Here is a 20,095-nt window from a genome sequence, read left to right on the forward strand (position 1 = left end):
GTGTAGTTTAGTTAATGTGTGGCTTTAGTATTTGGCTTTACTTTAGTCTCGGCATCTCATTGCATATTTTGAGAGCCTCAGAGCAATACTGTAAAGGCCGATCGTGAGATTTATTACATAAAGAATCCAAGTTATGATGCAGAATAAATGATGCTGTGACCTTAATTGCCCTGCCAACACCATCACTTCTCATCTTGTGCAGTTCGCTTGCACGTTTTAGAGCCGCTTCGACTATCTTTATTTGACTTTCCATTAATTGTCACAAAATGAGAGAGAATTTAGCTGAATCTTTTCACATTTAGCTCTCAAAGCAAAGCTAATTTGAGTTTTTTTGACGTATTAGCCATGTCTACATTTCATAATAACATAATTCATATGTTGGCACAAACTCATTTCAAACACGAGTCTTTAGATGGAAAGGTTCCTCAGATCATGAGAAATGAAAACTGATTCTTGAGACTTGATTTCAGTCTCTAAGTGTTTCTGTCCACCTATTTTTTCGCATTAAAAGATGCTGGATTGCAACACAAAGATGCATGTAAATTATGAAAATGCACAGAAATAATCTTATGCGCTTATAAGAATACATACACATAAACTACAATAGAAATACATTAACTGCATGAGTAAATCCCCATGTGACTTCCTCAGGGGAGGCTGTGATTGGATAACTGGAGTAACCAGTGGACCAATGGCATCACAGCGTCTCTAATGTTGGTTTGGTGTTTTTGAAAAGCTTGAGTCGAAGTGTGTGTTCAGATTCAGAATGATTGGGTGTAATTCCCTCCAGAAGTGTTTCACACACACACACGAGTGTGTTCCCGAACACTAGCATGACTGAGTTTACTGTGTTTCGTCTAACGCTCGACACACACTCGTTTATGATGGAGGGAAACTCTCAGTTTATTACTGATATTCAGCAGCAGTTTCACAGGAAGTGATGTGTTTGACTCTTGAAGATGGGAAGCAAACGCTGCTTTATTCACTATTTGTTTAATGCAATCTTACAATTTTGTAAAGTTGATTTCGCAACATTAGATGGAATTGGAAAAACATAGTCTTTCATGGAAATGTGATTTTATATTTTTGTTTTGGTCACTTATTGTGAGAAATATATTCTATGGAGTTTTAAAGGTGGGAGAGACTTCAAACATCCGAAATAATTTTTTACAATTGCCAAATATGATCATCCTGATGCATTTTTAAATTTAAAGGCAGCTAATTACTTCAATGTACAAACAAAAACCCAATTTATATTGCGAAATGTTATATTATATGTGTTTTTTATACTCTCTTTAGTATGGTAATGTTAAATGTATTTATAAATATCTTATTATAATAATAACAAATATAGGCCTATATATATATGAAGAGTTCAGATGCAAAAGCCTCTAAGTGCCATTTGAAATTTTCTTCTAAAATGTTCATTTTTATCAAGCTTGTATGTTTAAGTTCAGTGATTTCACTTAAATGGCAATGATAATTACCTATTAATTGTTATTTAAGTGAAATTACTGAACTTAAATATACAAGTTTGATAAAAATGGTCATTTTAGAAGAAAATTTCAAATGGCATTTAGAGGCTTTTGCATCTGAACTCTTCATATATATATATTATATATACATTTTATAAATAAAATGCATTTAACTTTACCATAAAAAAGTACTAATAAAATAACATCTAAAAAAATGTAATATGTATTATTTTTTCCATTTTTTTTTCCACTAAACTCCTACATAAACTTAGTCTTTAGTAGTCATTTGTGTATGTTTGATTTGATTTACCAATTGGTTTAAACCTTGTTTCTGTTCCCATTAAAGTTACCAGCTAATCTTGAGCTTTTGCCACGAAATTTAGGTTGCGTGTAAATAGTTATGAATCTGTTCTCATAAATTTCTGTGCTCTCTCCCTTCTCGTCCCGAAATGCTGTTCGATGCTGAACTTCTGTTACTCATCTCATCGCACTTCCGGAATCCAAACACACAGCAGTAAGTATGACCAGCACAGATATAACAGACAGACGTCAAAGATGAATTAAGAACTCTTTATTTTATATTGCCAACATTGAAGACACCTGATGTTAACAAGCAGAATCACTGAAGGGGAAAACCGTAATTTGACTTTAAATCAGTGTTTGGTTTTAGTTGGGCTTTTGACCCTTAAGACATTAACTTTAAGTTTTGTTTGGCTGCTGTATCTGAGATATCCTGATGAACAAATAGAAAGGGTCATCTGATGGTGTTGGTTGTGTTTATCATAATCATCATTTCACAATCATTTGACCGGAATCACTGAACTCATATAGAGCCCATTTTCAGAGTTAGGTTTACTTTATTAATTCTAGCAGGAGCACAGTCCTTATATACAACATAATATTTGTAACTTTTACAACGTGTGTGTGTGTGTGTTTTCAGCAGCAGAAGAATCTGGAGGGATACGTGGGCTTCGCGAGCCTCCCGAACCAAGTGTACAGGAAGTCTGTGAAACGAGGCTTTGAGTTCACTCTGATGGTTGTGGGTAAGAAAACACCTTCATTGATGTATATCAACTAATAAACCACACTATTAGCCTACGTGTAATGGAGTTAGCTACTCTCTGTGATGGGTTCGTGGAGCGCTTCGGTCGTAATGAGCACTCGAGGAGCTTCCGGTCTAGTTTTGAACTCTTGCCAGGTCGAGACTACATTCTTGACATTTGGACTAAATGCCGTTTGGAAAACCTCACAGGAAACGAGGGTTGAATGGCAGTGATTTCACATCCTGTTCATCTTGAAAAATGCAAGGGCTTTGCAGTGAAGAGCACTCACGGTTTAGAAAGCCAGAGTAGGTTTGAAGTTAATTCTTTTACAAGTGATACAGGATCTGTCCTGGTTTTTCTCCCATGTTTTCTTTGGCTTTGCGTGCGAGCTGCGGTTTCTGTGGACGACATCCCCTGCATTTATGAATTTGACCCCGAGGACTCATGGTTGAGTTATTCCCACAAGTGGAAGGCATTGTTTGTGGTCTTTTTAGCTGTGAAATATTTATATAAGTGTCATCACATAATATCCCAACACAGGGCTCGGCATTAACGCTTTTATCCCGTGTTTAAAAGTATTAGTCCAACATTTCTTATTTCTATATTATCTCACATTTGTATATAAAGCCTGTGGCTTTATTGTGTATTTTATCCTCAACAATTGTATTTAAATGTATATGAATCGCCTCTGGCATGTTTGTATATGTTGTTTATGAACATTGTTGAATAAATCAAATCAAAAATCAAAAATATTATTACATTATTTAATGCAGTTGTAATTTTTCAGTGTAAATGATTTGATTGGGAACAGCCGTACAGTGTCGTCGTTCTTGTTATTCTAATTTAGTTGATCAAATTTAAGAATTTAAAATGAAAAAATGTCCTTTATAAAGGTTAGAATATCATAAATATGCAGATTTAAATATGTCAACGCTGACTAAACACTAAGGAGAATATTGCTTCAGAATAAATTACATTTAAAACTTTTTTTTTTTTACTCTGACAAGTGAACGGCCGATTTACTTGAAGTGTTCATGTCGAGCCCTACGATTGACATCATTAGTGATGTGTCTTATGTTGGCCGTGCAGTGGACTTTACCCAGTTGTTCTTGCATTAGTGTTTGGGTTTGGGACGCGGCCAGGTCTGTAACGAGGCAAGCACTCGCCCTGCCAGAGGCCGTTAATGTGCTGAAGTCTCTGCGTGAGCGTGCGGATGAATGCCACGCTCCATTAGTTCTAGCCTTCCTCCAGTGCTCATCCGATGTGGGAAAGTCAAATTACACAAGAATACAGGAAATGTACATCAATTGTGCTTTTTAATTAATTTATGAAGCCACTGCCAACTTTATCGTTACATATTGCATTGTTATATTATAATGCCATCATATTCTGTGCAGGTTATTAGCTTATAGCTAAGCTGTAGAGACTTATTAAGACCTGTACTGCATTATAAAAACAGTTATAGGTACATTTATATAATTTTTTGTTAAAGTTGCTTAAGTCATGCATGTTCTTTTTCAATGCACATGCTCATAATCCATTATAAATGGTAAATGGACTGCTTTATCTAGCGTTCTCACAGACCCAATGGCCACCAAAGCGCTTTACATTTTTGCCTCCCATTCACACACCGACGGCGGTGTCGTCCATCCAGCTCGTCGGGAGCAGGGGTTTTGTGTCACGTAGTTCCAGAGAAACTTGTTTGCTGTACAAATTTCGTCTTTAATGGCTAATGTTTGCGTCACAGGTCATGAATTGCAATTGTAATGTATCTCCTCATCCATAGCTGTTAAACGGTCCGTAATGAGTTTTGTTCCGCTTTCATTCGTTTGCCATTTGATGTTGCGTAACGTTGTGGTGGTTTTTGGTCGGCCAATTGTAAGAATTGTAAGCGTACCGAACTGAAAGCCTCGTACCGAACGGTTCAATACGACTATCGTTACACCCCTAATATTACGATGTTATGATGAACTTTATGCCTTTCTCTGCTGACGTTCACAGCGTTTACCTCAGTAAGTTGATTGATTAGATCTCTTTTGCTCTCTTGCAAGCATTGGGATTTCTCACAGTAAATCTAGTTTTTATTGGATGCTGTACTATATTCAGGTCTCAGTTTAACCTCACATTTCTCTATTTTCTGTGGTTCCTCCAGGAGAGTCCGGGTTGGGCAAGTCCACGCTGATAAACTCTCTGTTCCTGACGGACCTGTACTCCGGAGAATACCCCGGGCCTTCGCACAGAATCAAGAAAACTGTTCAGGTATGAAGCCCAGCTCTGTGGGATGCTGCTTGTGTCCTATCAGCTGTGCACTGGGAAATATCTTCATCAGGCCGTGATAAGATCATAACTCCTCCAGCAAGAGCTCTGCTATGTGTCCTGCATGCCTGTGCTTGTAGATCTAAACACAGCATTCAGCTTTACGTCACACGCCACTGATACTCAGATACCTGTCTCTCTCTCTACCTGTCTCACTTCCTTTCTGTATCACTCTCTACCAGTCGCACTCCCTATCTGTCACACACCCTTTCTGTCTACCTGTCTCACTCTCTACCTGTCTCACTCTCTACCTGTCTCACTTCCTTTCTGTCTACCTGTCTCACTCCCTATCTGTCACACACCCTTTCTGTCTACCTGTCACACTCTCTACCTGTCTCACTCCCTATCTGTATCACTCTCTACCTGTCTCACTTCCTTGCTGTCTACCTGTCTCACTCCCTATCTGTCACACACCCTGTCTGTCTACCTGTCTCACTCTCTACCTGTCTCACTCCCTATCTGTCATGCACCCTGTCTGTCTACCTGTCTCACTCTCTACCTGTCTCACTCCCTATTAGGGCTGTCAACTTTAGTCGTTTAGTCGACTAATCGGTCGATGCCGTCGTGGTCGACTGACATTCTTATTGGTCGACCAGTTGCATTTTTTTTTTTTTTTTTTACCAATAGAAGGAATTTTTCAATGACTTACTCCTTGATATTTATTCATTTATAATCAGTTATTTATTACTGTATTCTAAATATAATTAGCCTATGTTTTGTCCCCAACTTTAAAATGCTTTAATTTAGGCTATTTTTGTAACTGCGCCACAGTTTAGCGCACACACATAATACACTCGGGAACCGCACCTGTGGCTGGCTGCGCTGCTGCTCGCGCTCGGTAAGGGATGCTGTATTCATTCTGTTAGAACGCTGCTTGTTTTGGCTTTAGTCGACAAAATGTCCAGGAAATATAAATCTTTTGTCTGGCTGCATTTTAAAACAAAGACGACAAGACTGTGGAGGGAGGTGATCGCGTTGCCATTATGAGCGCGCAAGTCGCGCGCCTACATTTAAAATCGAACTTGAGCGCGCAAAAGACGTGAGCAGCCTTTTAACGGCTATATCATGCTGACTCAATAGATTGTGTTTTCTTAATGTTTTCGTTTTTATTTGTACACTTGACGCATTTGAAAATAGCCTAAATAATGCAACAAAACGAAAATAAACCTATACGCGGTACAGCCTATTATAGGATTGTTTTTAAGTTATTTGGGTTTTTTTGAGTGTTGTTTAAAACGCCTTGATCGTCAGGACTAAAGTTAACCCATAGCTTTGAAAGTAAAGAAGAATATAAAGCCTGTATAAACGAGAGCTTTTGTTGGGATTTTTCATTATGTGGCAGATAGCAGTTATATTTTTTGCAGCGTGTGGTGTGGTCAGGTGCGCGATTGGGACTGTACTATAGACCTAGGACAGAGCTCTTCACTTTTTGCAGTTAAAAAATCACTTAATTTTCAAAGAATTATATTATTATTATAGTTTTATTTATTTGTGATGTTTTTTCGTTGTTGTTTTATAAATGCTCAATGACAATTGTTTAAAAAATGTTTAATCAAAATATCACGTTTTTTTTGTTTTTTTTTTTTTTTAGTCGACTAATCGTCGAGCAGGACTCGACTTTGGTCGACTAAGGATTTCTTTGGTTGAATACAGCCCTACTCCCTATCTGTCTCACTCTCTACCTGCCTCACTCCCTATCTGTATCACTCTCTACCTGTCTCACTTCCTTGCTGTTTACCTGTCTCTCCTATCTGTCACACACCCTGTCTGTCTACCTGTCTCACTCTCTACCTGTCTCACTCCCTATCTGTCACACACCCTTTCTGTCTACCTGTCTCACTCTCTACCTGTCTCACTCCCTATCTGTATCACTCTCTACCTGTCTCACTTCCTTTCTGTCTACCTGTCTCACTCCCTATCTGTCACACACCCTTTCTGTCTACCTGTCTCACTCTCACACTTCCTTGCTGTATACCTGTCTCTCCTATCTGTCACACACCCTGTCTGTCTACCTGTCTCACTCTCTACCTGTCTCACTCCCTATCTGTCACACACCCTTTCTGTCTACCTGTCTCACTCTCTACCTGTCTCACTCCCTATCTGTCTCACTCTCTACCTGCCTCACTCCCTATCTGTATCACTCTCTATCTGTCATGCACCCTGTCTGTCTACCTGTCTCACTCTCTACCTGTCTCACTCCCTATCTGTCTCACTCTCTACCTGCCTCACTCCCTATCTGTATCACTCTCTACCTGTCTCACTTCCTTGCTGTATACCTGTCTCTCCTATCTGTCACACACCCTGTCTGTCTACCTGTCTCACTCTCTACCTGCCTCACTCCCTATCTGTCTCACTCCCTATCTGTCATGCACCCTGTCTGTCTACCTGTCTCACTCTCTACCTGTCTCACTCCCTATCTGTCTCACTCTCTACCTGCCTCACTCCCTATCTGTATCACTCTCTACCTGTCTCACTTCCTTGCTGTATACCTGTCTCTCCTATCTGTCACACACCCTGTCTGTCTACCTGTCTCACTCTCTACCTGTCTCACTCCCTATCTGTCACACACCCTTTCTGTCTACCTGTCTCACTCTCTACCTGTCTCACTCCCTATCTGTATCACTCTCTACCTGTCTCACTTCCTTTCTGTCTACCTGTCTCACTCCCTATCTGTCACACACCCTTTCTGTCTACCTGTCTCACTCTCTACCTGTCTCAATCCCTATCTGTATCACTCTCTACCTGTCTCACTCCCTATCTGTCATACACCCCGTCTGTCTACCTGTCTCACTCTCTACCTGCCTCACTCCCTATCTGTTTACCTGTCTCTCTCCCTACCTTTCTCACACCCTACCTGTCTACCTGTCTCACTCTCTCTCTGTTGAGCACATAGCTGGTTTCATTGCGTGGGTTTTTTTCTTTGGGTTGGAATTTTAACGTTTGAATTTTAAGGATTCCGATTCGGATTTAGATTCTGCTTACCGATTGCGATTCTGCGTATCAATTCCTCGTTTCGATTCCAATAAAGAAAAAAACGTGTATATCATTCACATTTAGTCTCATTGCAAAACATTGTAGCCGTCAAAAATATCAGGCTCAAGAACACTAACGCAAGGAACCTGTTTCCAGGCCTCCCCGCTTCGCTCTCTCCAGCGCTGGAAAGCGTTTCTAATATTAACGCGGCTCCTGAAGCTCTCGCCCACACAACCCTTTATCTAGCAGTCATTTCTTCTGAGCTTTTCTCTTTTATTATCTCATCTCTATTTCTGCAGTCGTTCATTTCTCCCTCTTGCTCGTTCTCTCTCCTCCACCGCCATACTCTAATGCTGATTGGCTACACGTTTGTTGTTGTGTCGGCCCGACTAACTTCCAAACAGCAGAAACCAACTGATCCCACCTTTAAAGTATATCGGCATGGATGTAATATACTGTTACACACGTATGCAGCACATAAACCAGTGAGCGTGTCGTCTCACGCTTGAATGGATTGAAGTCATATTGAAATGCTCACAAAGGAATCAATAAGAGGAAATGAAATTTACATTTTATATCAAGTGTCCGCTCGCGCGCCACTGATAGCCAGTGTGACACCAGAAGTGAGCAAGCAGACTAGCGTCTACATCAGCCGCTGGTGAGGTCATCAGGTGTGTGTACCCGCAGGTGGAGCACTCGAAGGTGCTGATGAAGGAGGGCGGCGTCCAGCTGCTCTTCACCATAGTGGACACTCCCGGGTTCGGAGACGCCGTGGACAACAGCAACTGGTGAGGACGACTCCGCTCGAGATATGCGATTCGATAATGCCCAAAAAAATGTGTAAAATATACTTAAATGATCTGTAAAATATGTTTAAAATTATATGCGTACATACCTGTTACATTCTTTTTGTGACAAGAAAGCATCCCGAGAACTTCTGAAAGTGAACAGCAGTGTTTTACTGTAGCTCAAGAAGTCTTGTTCAGTGTAAACCACAGGGGTTTAGGGTCTTAGGTAGGCCTACATTTGGGTTATTTAACAAAAGAAAATGAATAATCAAATGTAAAAATAAAACTAAGCAGTTTTCATGATATGAATTAAATATACTGATTCTTATTAAAGCTACAGAAGTTATTCAGCTAAGAGCAGTGTTCCTGTTCAGTTATTGTAAGCCGTTGCGATATGCATATCGCGATATTTCGATGTATTGTGCAGCCCTAATGTCAGTTTGCGTGATATAATTAGGTGGTGTTATTGTGAGCCTAAAGTTTGACCTGATCTGTGTGTTCTGCTCCAGCTGGCAGCCGGTCATTGATCACATCGACAGTAAGTTTGAGGATTATCTGAACGCAGAGTCCCGTGTGAACAGACGGCAGATGCCGGACAGCAGAGTTCACTGTTGCCTGTACTTCATCGCACCGTCAGGGCATGGGTGAGCTGCTCTTATTACTCTTAAACAGGACCTGTTAAGTTAACCACAAGACAGTGGTTCTTGTATTAGTCTTTAACACCACTCAAGACAGTGAGAGAACTGTCATCCTTACATCTTTAACCTGGTGTTGTGTTGTTTGCTTTTGCACCAGACTGAAACCTTTGGACATCGAGTTTATGAAACGGTTGCATGAGAAGGTCAACATCATCCCACTGATTGCCAAAGCAGATACTCTGACCCCCGAAGAGTGCCAACAGTTCAAGAAACAGGTCAGTCGGCCGCCTAGTCATGTCTGTTTAAACTCCTGATTAAATTAGCCCGTGATTTACTCAACCTGAAGTCATCCTAGGTGTATATTTACATTCTTCTTTCAGACGAACATAATCAGAGTTATATTAAACATGTCCTGACTCTTCCAAACTTTATAATGGTTGTGAATGGTGTATGCCTTTAGAAGTCCAAAAAAGTGCATCTTTCCATCATAAAAGTGCATCTATTCATCATAAAAGTGTATCTGTCCATCATAAAAGTGAATCTGTCCATCATAAAAGTGAATCTGTCCATCATAAAAGTGAATCTGTCCATCATAAAAGTGCATCTATTCATCATAAAAGTGCATCTGTCCATCATAAAAGTGCATCTATCCATCATAAAAGTGCATCTGTCCATCATAAAAGTGCATCTGTCCATCATAAAAGTGCATCTATCCATCATAAAAGTGCATCTATCCATCATAAAAGTGCATCTATCCATCATAAAAGTGCATCTATCCATCATAAAAGTGCATCTGTCCATCATAAAAGTGCATCTATTCATCATAAAAAGTGCATTTATCCATTATAAAAGTACATCTATCCATCATAAAAGTGCATCTATTCATCATAAAAGTGCATCTGTCCATCATAAAAGTGCATCTTTCCCGCATAAAAGTGCATCTGTCCATCATAAAAGTGCATCTATTCATCATAAAAGTGCATCTGTCCATCATAAAAGTGCATCTATTCATCATAAAAGTGCATCTATTCATCATAAAAGTGCATCTATTCATCATAAAGTGCATCTATTCATCATAAAAGTGCATCTGTCCATCATAAAAGTGAATCTGTCCATCATAAAAGTGCATCTATTCATCATAAAAGTGCATCTATCCATCATAATAATGCATCTGTCCATCATAAAAGTGCATCTATCCATCATAAAAGTGCATCTATCCATCATAAAAGTGCATCTATTCATCATAAAAAGTGCATTTATCCATCATAAAAGTGCATCTATTCATCATAAAAGTGCATCTTTCCCTCATAAAAGTGCATCTTTCCCTCATAAAAGTGCATCTTTCCATCATAAAAGTGCATCTGTCCATCATAAAAGTGCATCTGTCTATCATAAAAGTGCATCTTTCCCTCATAAAAGTGCATCTGTCCATCATAAAAGTGCATCTTTCCATCATAAAAGTGCATCTGTCCATCATAAAAGTGCATCTGTCCATCATAAAAGTGCATCTGTCCCTCATAAAAGTGCATCTATCCATCATAAAAGTGCATCTATCTATCATAAAAGTGCATCTGTCCATCATAAAAGTGCATCTGTCCATCATAAAAGTGCATCTGTCCCTCATAAAAGTGCATCTGTCCATCATAAAAGTGCATCTGTCCATCATAAAAGTGCATCTTTCCCTCATAAAAGTGCATCTTTCCATCATAAAAGTGCATCTGTCCATCATAAAAGTGCATCTGTCCCTCATAAAAGTGCATCTATCCATCATAAAAGTGCATCTTTCCATCATAAAAGTGCATCTATTCATCATAAAAGTGCATCTATCCATCATGGAAATGGCTGTTGACTGCCATTATAAAGCTTGGAAGAGTCAGGACATGTTTAATTTAACTCTGATTGTGTTCGTCTGACAGAAGAGTGGCATACACACTAGGATGACTTCAGGGTGAGTAAATCATGGGCTAGTTTTCATTTTTTGGGTGAAGTATCCCTTTAAGGAAAAGGCTAAAGAGACATTCAGGCCTCCGGCACCGTGTGAGTGTGTCTTGAGTGTTGTGTGTGTGTCTCCTGAGTGTTGTGTGTGTCTCTTGAGTGCTGTGTGTGTGTCTTGAGTGTTCTGCCATCTGTCAGAGTATTATCTCTACAGGAATCGGGAACAGGAGCACAGAAGTGCCGCCCAGACGGGAAAGATCAGATGAAGTGATTTGAGCACAAATAAATAAAGCGAGGATGTTCCTCAAGCCTGAACTCTCGCTCTCGGTGATCCTCTGAAAGCTTGTGTGACGCTGTTGTGTTTCTCTAGATTATGCGAGAAATCCTGGAGCACAAGATCAAAATCTACGAATTTCCAGAGACGGATGATGAGGAAGAAAACAAGATCGTGAAGAAAATCAAAGTAAGAGTCCCACATTTGTGCAAGAAATCGTTCCCACTTAAAACAAATGAAGTCTTTTAACAACGTGTGTAATCAGGACTAGACTGTTCAAGCATTTCACACACACACCTGCGAATAAAAATAGATGTGAACTGTATCGAAGTATGTGTGTGTGAATAAAAAGTAAGGTTCAAAACTTAAATATTTAAACTGAATTATTAAAAGAATGACGATACAGCTTAATGTGATTATTGTGCAAAAGCTCATTTATTTCAGTAATTCAACTTAAAAGGTGAAACTAATATATTAAATAGACTCATTACATGCAAAGTGGGATATTTCAAGCCTGTATTTGTTATAATTGTGATGATTATGGATTACAGTTTATAAAAAAAAACCCAAATTCAAAATATTACATGAATATTACATGAAATCAATGAAAAAAAGGATTTTAAATACAGAAATGTCGGCCCTCTGAAAAGTATAATGCATATGTTTGTATGTGTATACTAAATATATTATTTTAAATTGCTGAAATACGTTTGCACGATATTCTGATTTTTCGAGTTTCACCTGTTATTTATGTTGTGGTGTAAAACGATTTGTATGTCAGTTGCTGATTTAGTTTTAGGCCAAGCAAAAATGTCTATTTATAGAAGAAGTATGAAAATAAAGTAAACGTTGAGCAGAATGTAGTTTCTGAAAACAAGTGCGAGCACGAATATTGATTTGATGTTTGCTTCTGCAAGCGTGTGTGATCACATCATGTCTGAAGGGGATTTGGTTTTTGCACATTTTTTTTGTGAGTTGGAGTTGTGCTTTATATTTTTGCATATTGTAATTTAAATATACTGTGAATTTGATTTATAATAGTTTGTTGGAATTCGAATTCTCGAATGGACTTTAGATGAGAAGGAAAGTGTGTTTATTACGCTATCTGATTGGGACTGCACAATTGTTTTTTATTGAAATATGGGGTTTTATTCACCATTTATGATGATGTGATGGCTCTTAATTTTCATTTACTTTTTTTTTTTAATACATCTGTGGGTTTATACATGTTATCATTTTATTATGTAATGTTTGAATATGAGATTATGAATGTATAGGTTTTGGAATGTAAAAAATTAAAGAATTATGATCTCTCTCTCTCTCTCTCTCTCACACACACACTCACAGGATCGGCTGCCTCTCGCTGTGGTTGGGAGCAACACTATCATCGAGGCGAACGGGAAGAAGGTCAGGGGACGGCAGTACCCGTGGGGCGTGGCCGAAGGTAAATGTGCTTCGCTTGAGGAGGTTACATTAAAATAAAAAACTATGGATGGTAATTTTGCTTTTTGTGAAGAATCAGTAAATTAGAGAATATTGAACTAAACTCGGCCATTATTCCTGGATATTTCATCTTAAAGTCTTTGGAGTTTCTGTGCTGAATATACGACTGCGAATGCGATTTTTGTTTTTCTGAATGTATACATTAAATTGATGGACGGTTATAGTGAAGACTATTTCAAAATATTTTTCAAATAAATGCTCTCCTTTTGATTCATCTTGAAATCCTGAAAAAAATAAAGTGTAATGGTTTCAAAAAAATCTGAACAGTTTTCAACACTGATAATAATCATAATAACTGGTGTCTTGATCATCAGATCATCATATTAGAGTGATTTCTGAAGGATCATGTGACACTTAAGACTGGAGTAATGACGAGGAATAAATTACACTTTACTGTATATTCACATAGTATTTTTTATCCTGGATATGTTTATATGTTGAAATTGCTGTATATGAGGTCAACCTCTGTCCAGCAGTCAACAACTATACTATAATAATATAATATCTTGATGATGCGTGTAAAACCTTATTCCCGTTTCTTTCTGCGCAGTGGAGAATGGAGACCACTGTGATTTCACACTCGTAAGGAATATGCTCATCAGGTAAATGCATTTAATATATTTTATGCATCTAAAATAATTGTATACAAACGTCCCTGTTTAATGAAGTGTGAGGCGTTTTGCCGTAACCGTGTGTTTTGTGTCAGAACACACATGCAGGACCTCAAGGACGTCACGAATAACGTTCACTATGAGAACTACAGAAGCAGAAAGCTGGCGGCCGTGACCTGTAACGGCATCGACAACAACCGAGCCCGAGGACAGCTCTCCAAGTAAGCCTTTAGTGAGATTACACACCCTCAGTGTGTGTGTGTGTGTGTGTGTGATCCGAGAACGTGACCTTTCACGCAGTGTTTTGGTGAATATGTGTCAGATGGTCGTAAGAGAGCATATTTTTGCTTTCTCATGTGTGTGAATGAGCAGCTGGCGACATTTCAAAATAAGAGTCCTGGTGTGTTTTGTGCTTGTTTCAAATTAAATTAATGCAGTTTTGTTTTTGTTCTTATGATTATTACAAAACTAATATTTATCTGGCATTTAATTCTATGTTTAGAATAAACATAACTTCATAATTATTACATAAATACAGTTTGAAGTAGAAATATTTAAAGTTTTTGTATTCAAATAAATAAAATAATTTAGCTAGTAGTGACTCTCTGGATAAATAATGATTTAGTACATTTTCAATGCACTCCTACATTTTTCAAAATGTTCTTTTTTCGGCGGGAAAATTAACCCAATATAACCGTATTAACTTTAATGCTGAACGTTTGTAAAGCGCTTTTTTTTTCATTTCCCTGAATTTGTGCATCTATTTATTAAGGTTTACGGTCTGTTTATTTAAGTGATGCTCAGTTGGCAAACGTCATTGTAACATTTAATGTTGCATCATTTCCTGTTGTCTGGTAAAGCAGAGAGAGACCGATCTAAAGCCGGTCTTCAACATGACATGCACTTTATAAGTCGAACAGGATATATTCATTTGGGGGAAATGTAGGGCAACACTTTCTCTGAAGCCCATGCTTAGAATTAATTATAACCCCATTTATACTTATGTGTAAGTATTACTATTGTATAAATATATTTATAAAGACCTATACTGCATTGTAAGAACAGTTATAGTTATTTTGTATAATTATGAATTTGCTTTTTTAATGCACATGCTCATAATCCATTATACACTTATTTTATAAATGATCAAATATAAAATAGTTCCAGAGAAACTTGTTTACTGTACAACCGTGTCTATAACGGCTAATGTTTGCATCACAGGTCATGAATGGTAATTATTGCTTAGAATAGTTTGAAATTATACTTTATATAATATTGTAATATTGAAAAGGTTTGATTTACAGTTTTTTCCCCCATTATTTTATTACAGGAATTATTTATTTTTATATACAGGAATTACAGTTCGTTAGTTTACAACTTAACATGTATGATGAGCACATCTTCCTGATTTCTTAACATTTTGATTAAAATTGCATCCTATGTTTTCAGTTTTACTTAAAGCATTCATAGAGCATAATAACTGTATTTTCACTCACAATAAGTAGATATAAGAACACATCACGGCTGTTAATAACAATATATTCACTTATTTGACAGAAATAATTACTAAAGTCATTGCAACTATAATAGCAATGCATCTTTATAAGTACATTAATTGGAACCATATAACTGACTAATTAATAATGGATTATCAGCATGTGCATTGAAAACACAAATGCATGACTTATATTTATATTATTTTTTTAATAATTACTTATTAAAACTTAAAACGCAGTATAGGTCATAATGAGCTTATGAAATAGTTATACTTATAATTAAGTATAAATTGAGCCATATACAAGCATGGTCTTCATAGAAAGTGTATTCCATTTGCCAGCAAGGGTTAGGATTGCCAGTTAAAAAGTGCAATTAAAAAATATAACAAATTAAAATATGTAATATATGTAAATGGCAGAGATTTCTTTAATAGCTTGAAAAAGATGCATTTCTCTTGTTGACTAAGTCTGAGATGGCTTCAGTTTTGCTGTGGCCGATAACTTTAAGAAGTCGAACTCTTAACACACACACACACACACACACACACACACATGCATGAGTCTGTCCACGCGCAGTCACGTCTAACTGAAGCGTCCTCTTGCAGGAAAGAGCGTTATAGTCCAGACTACACTTCTGTTCACACAGTATTTTGCTCTCCACCGTATGATTTGCCGCATGCTAAGTGTGTGTGTGTTTTTGTTTTTTAGAGATGACACGGTTGACGGCATGTAAGTGGTCATTTACATTTCCCCGAATCCCTGTGTAGTGCGGGTCCTCTCTTCCTCTGGGAACCGTGTCTGCGTCATCCCTCCTTTTCCAGCAGTTTTCCCCGGGGGTTATAGAGCTTGTGATTAAGATGTGAAATATCTGGTCCAGGATCAGTCTCTGGGTGCGAGAGAACACTGATTGGCTGATGCATCTCAAGACTTTCTCCAGCTTTGATTCGCAAAACAATTCAGTGCGACAAGAAATGAATTCTGCATTTATTTCATTAATAAGAGTCCCTGCAGGATTTCGCCAGATTTTTGTGTGATTTTAATTTTGTGGTGGTAATTTCCAGAATTATGTGGAGTTATGTATTTTTAATAATTAGGATACGGCATTTACCTTATGTGTTATGTTACATGCTCAATAGTCACAACGTCTGCATCCTCATGAAAATAATCCATTTGGGTAAATCCAACTAGATAATATTACTTATTTGTTTATGATTAAAAGCATTTTTTTTGCAGTGACGTTTTGTTGATTTTGCGATGGCGAACACCCGGAGGGACTGGAATTAAATCTACGACTTGTTTTGAGTGGCAGAAATTGAGATGCATCATCATTTCAATCAAAATCTGTTCCATACGCTCGTCTTTCAGCTTCTGCTCCGCTCACTAACTCTGATCAGCACACACGCTTCGGCCTTTAACAGCTTTCAGTTCCTCTGGAGTCGAGATGTGTGTGTGTGTGTGTGTGTGTGTGTGTGTGTGTGTGTTCTTCCTCCTCTTTCCTCTGCCTGAGCGAGACTGAAGCGCAGGGATGTGTTGTGGTCACGGGTGCCCCCCCACCCACACACACACACACACTGCGGGAGAGGGGTGCTGATTGCGTGTGTTTGTGGCAGGAGTCCCCTGGCCCAGATGGAGGAGGAGAGGCGAGAGCATGTGTCCAAGATGAAGAAGATGGAGATGGAGATGGAGCAGGTCTTCGAGATGAAGGTCAAGGAGAAGATCCAGAAGCTGAAGGATTCAGAGGCAGAGGTACTGACACACACACACATACACATGCATTGTGGGTCCTGGCACATCTTTATTAATTATATCCCTATATATTAAATTTTAAGTGTAGAATGTAAACCTTCATTTTAATTAAGAAATTTAATTTAATTATTTTATTATTTAATTTTTTTATTATATAAAATTTTTAATTATATCACTTTAATTGTATTTATTTTTTTTTATTTGAATGTAGTTTTTTTTATTAAATTTATATATATATATATATAATTTTTTATACTTTTTATTTTATTTTTACATAATTTAATGTATTTTCTAAATTGTTTTGTTTTAGAAGGAACTGTAGTTTAGTAAAAAAAAAAATTAATTAATTTTTAATTATATTAATTATAAATTTTAGCACATATTTTTCGGGATATTATATTTTAATAGTAGCCTATAATATAAACCTTTGCTCTTGGCTTTCATTTATGTACTTTAATTGTATTTTTTTTTTTTATGTCATTTTTTTTTAATTGAATCACCTTTTTTATTTAATTTATTTTTTTATTTATTTTATTACTATATTTAATTTAAATTTTGTTTTATTTTAGAAGGAACTAGTTTGATCCATATAAACCACTGTAATTGCAAAATGTGTAATGCATGAAGTAAAATAGTAAGAATTTGGATAAAAATAATCAAGTCTTTGTTGACGCTGTATTTCACAAAATTAATATAGTGATATTTAGTCATATTTAATAATTTGATTTTATATTCCTTCTATGTGTGTGTGTTCTTTGATATATACTTGTATGCATATTTGCACACCAGGGTAATTATAGTTTACTAAAAATAAATAAATTACATAAAATATAAAAACCATGTTTCTCATGTTCATTCAATTGATGTACTAAATTAACTGAAACAAAAATGAAAAGCTATAGATGTTTAAAAAACAAAATTATTATTGATGCTTGTATATAATGTAATAAAAATACGATATAACTAGTATAGTAATAGCAATATAAAAATATGAATAAAAACCAGGGTTTGAGAAGGTGCCTGAAGTACTTGAATTTGACTTTGAAATGTCCTGGAGAAGTGATCGAATTATATATTAACACACACAAATATAATCTTTTCACGCAAAATGGCCGTGTGATGAACCCCCATCAGACCTGTTCTCCATACGAAGTACGCCCACTAAATTAATTTCCAGTGTGTGTCCGAAGCCTGAAAACGGAGTTTCTGAATGCTTTTGTTAGTGCAAGTCCTCGATCTGCTGCGTTATTATCCCGTTATCTGTGTAACTGAAGCTGACTGGAGTGTGTGTGTGTGTGTGTGTGACCCGCAGCTCCAGCGCCGCCACGAGCAGATGAAGAAGAACCTGGAGGCTCAGCATAAGGAGCTGGAGGAGCGGCGGCGTCAGCTGGAGGAGGAGCGCTCCACCTGGGAGACCCAGCAGAGGATCCTGGAGCAGCAGAAGATGTACGTCCCCGTCACTTTATTGGTTATAATAGTTCACAGATATGAAAACCTTTTCACAATATTCTACTTTTGCATTTGGCGTTTTCATATCTGTAAGCCATAATCATCATAGATATCTATATAAAGGCTAGATGTGTCGTCAGCGCTGCTGGCCAATGGAGGTCGACGTCTGCACCCGGCGGCCATCTTGTCACAGGCAGCTCGCTCACTCGTAACATTGTGTTAATGGTACATGTACTGTTTAAATGACCATAACTTGCTCAATTTTCAAGTTTGTTTTGTTCTAAACGTCAGAGATGTAGTTATGAAACTGCATACTTATAAATAAAAAGTGTATAAATAAATAATCATCCGGATAATTACAGCCACGTTAATCAAACCAAACCGTTTATAAATCCGTCAAGATTTCAACGAGATAAGAGTATTTGTGTTCGTGCTGACCACTCATCTCACATCAGCTTGCCTGTGACAAGATGGCCGCCGGTGATGACGATGGAAACTCCGCCGTAACACATCTAGCCTTTATATACACACATCTATGATAATCATCACAATTATAACAAATAAATCTCACTTTGCATGTAATGAGTCTATATAATATATTAGTTTAACCTTTTAAGTTGAAATACTGAACTTTTGCACCATATTCTACTGTTTCGAGTTTCACTTGTGTGTACTGTAAATACACACTCCTCCATAATGCTAATGCTAATGCTAATCACTCATTATCCTGTTGTTTCCCTCACAGGACGTTGGACAAGAATAAGAAGAAAGGGAAGATCTTTTAAAATGAGTGTGATGATGCCCAGGTTGCTCTCATTGGCCAATCCTGTTCCCGGTTTGAGGACCGTCGGGAACGTCAAGCCAAACACACACACACACACACACACACCGATCTAACCAGCTGACGTCTGACGCTATATTCCAAACCTCTGGATTTTCCTGATGCGTAACATGAGCCTCGTGACAGACCGAGGCTGTGCTTTATTATCCCCCCCGTTGAACACGTGTGACGAGCCGATCACGCAGCGCGCACACACACACACACACACACACACACGTGACGTCTGGAGGATGGGAAACGCGTTATTTGCTTTTTTTGGCTAATGATTTAGTTTTTCTCTTATCGCAGAAGTGTAGAGTCTGTCTAGTCAATATCCTTTGAACACCTCATATAACTTCATTAATGTTATTTCAGTTATTTTTATATATTATATATGTATGCGTACACCGAGACCGTAATATGTGCTCAGCGTGTGCGTCGCTGTACAGGATCTGCAGAACCTGTCCAAACCTCGGTTTGCTTTCTTACGTTCTCCATTTATGGTATTTTTAATTTTATTTTTCATTTGTATTGTACAGTCTCTTAATAAACTTGTGATGATACAGGATGAGCTCCTCGAGACGTGTCTTTATAACCTACTGCCATTCTGCACAAGAACCACTCATCATAGTGCTGAATCACGCTTTTAGTACACGTGTGTGTGTGTGTGAGAGAGAGAAAGTGTGTGTGGGAGAGAGAAAGTGTTCACTGTAAAGCATTCTCTATTGTGAGGATCATTATAGTTGTGCTGGAGGTTTGTTTGTTTGTTTGTTTGTTTGTTTGTTTGTTTGTTTGTTGAAGGAAGTGTGTTATGAGCAGCGGATAGAGCCGAAGCGCGACCACAACTAAACAAATGTTCTCCCGCAAAAGGCATGTATGTTGTTTTTTTGCCGCTAGAGGGCGTAATATTACATGAATATTCATATTAATAATCATTTGTGTGGATCTTAATATTTAATATTTCTAAATAGTCTTTAACTTTATATGGTAATACAGTTAAATTTATCAAAATTTGTGCGTAAAGCAAA

The 20,095-nt window shown here is 37.6% G+C and overlaps 1 protein-coding gene across 2 annotated transcripts; it reads left to right on the forward strand.

The window, feature by feature from the left end:
• Positions 1–2,388: 2,388 nt before the first annotated feature.
• On the forward strand, positions 2,389–19,635 carry septin7b (septin 7b). 2 transcript variants are annotated; one of them, XM_039688925.2, is made up of 13 exons: positions 2,389–2,518; positions 4,671–4,777; positions 8,495–8,595; positions 9,105–9,239; positions 9,391–9,508; positions 11,539–11,631; positions 12,790–12,886; positions 13,496–13,547; positions 13,652–13,777; positions 15,761–15,781; positions 16,663–16,798; positions 18,111–18,244; positions 18,993–19,635. In XM_039688925.2, the coding sequence occupies exons 1-13, from the start codon at positions 2,509–2,511 to the stop codon at positions 19,030–19,032; spliced, it is 1,170 nt and encodes a 389-aa protein (XP_039544859.1). In that variant the 5' UTR covers positions 2,389–2,508; the 3' UTR covers positions 19,033–19,635. The 2 variants fall into 2 exon arrangements, with proteins under 2 accessions (XP_039544859.1, XP_088974226.1); XM_089118100.1 differs by lacking the exon at positions 15,761–15,781.
• The last annotated feature ends 460 nt before the right edge of the window (positions 19,636–20,095 follow it).

The sequence above is a fragment of the Pimephales promelas genome, chromosome 12 (genome assembly GCF_988280905.1).
Source record: "Pimephales promelas chromosome 12, fPimPro1.hap1.1, whole genome shotgun sequence".
Taxonomy (NCBI): Eukaryota; Metazoa; Chordata; class Actinopteri; order Cypriniformes; family Leuciscidae; genus Pimephales; species Pimephales promelas.

Excerpts from the sequence above, each read along its gene's own strand:
- septin7b (XM_039688925.2), top strand. Across the intron at positions 11,632-12,789 it reads AGATCGTGAAGAAAATCAAA|GATCGGCTGCCTCTCGCTGT; the intron begins GTAAGAGTCCCA and ends ACACACTCACAG. Across the intron at positions 16,799-18,110 it reads TGAAGGATTCAGAGGCAGAG|CTCCAGCGCCGCCACGAGCA; the intron begins GTACTGACACAC and ends TGTGACCCGCAG.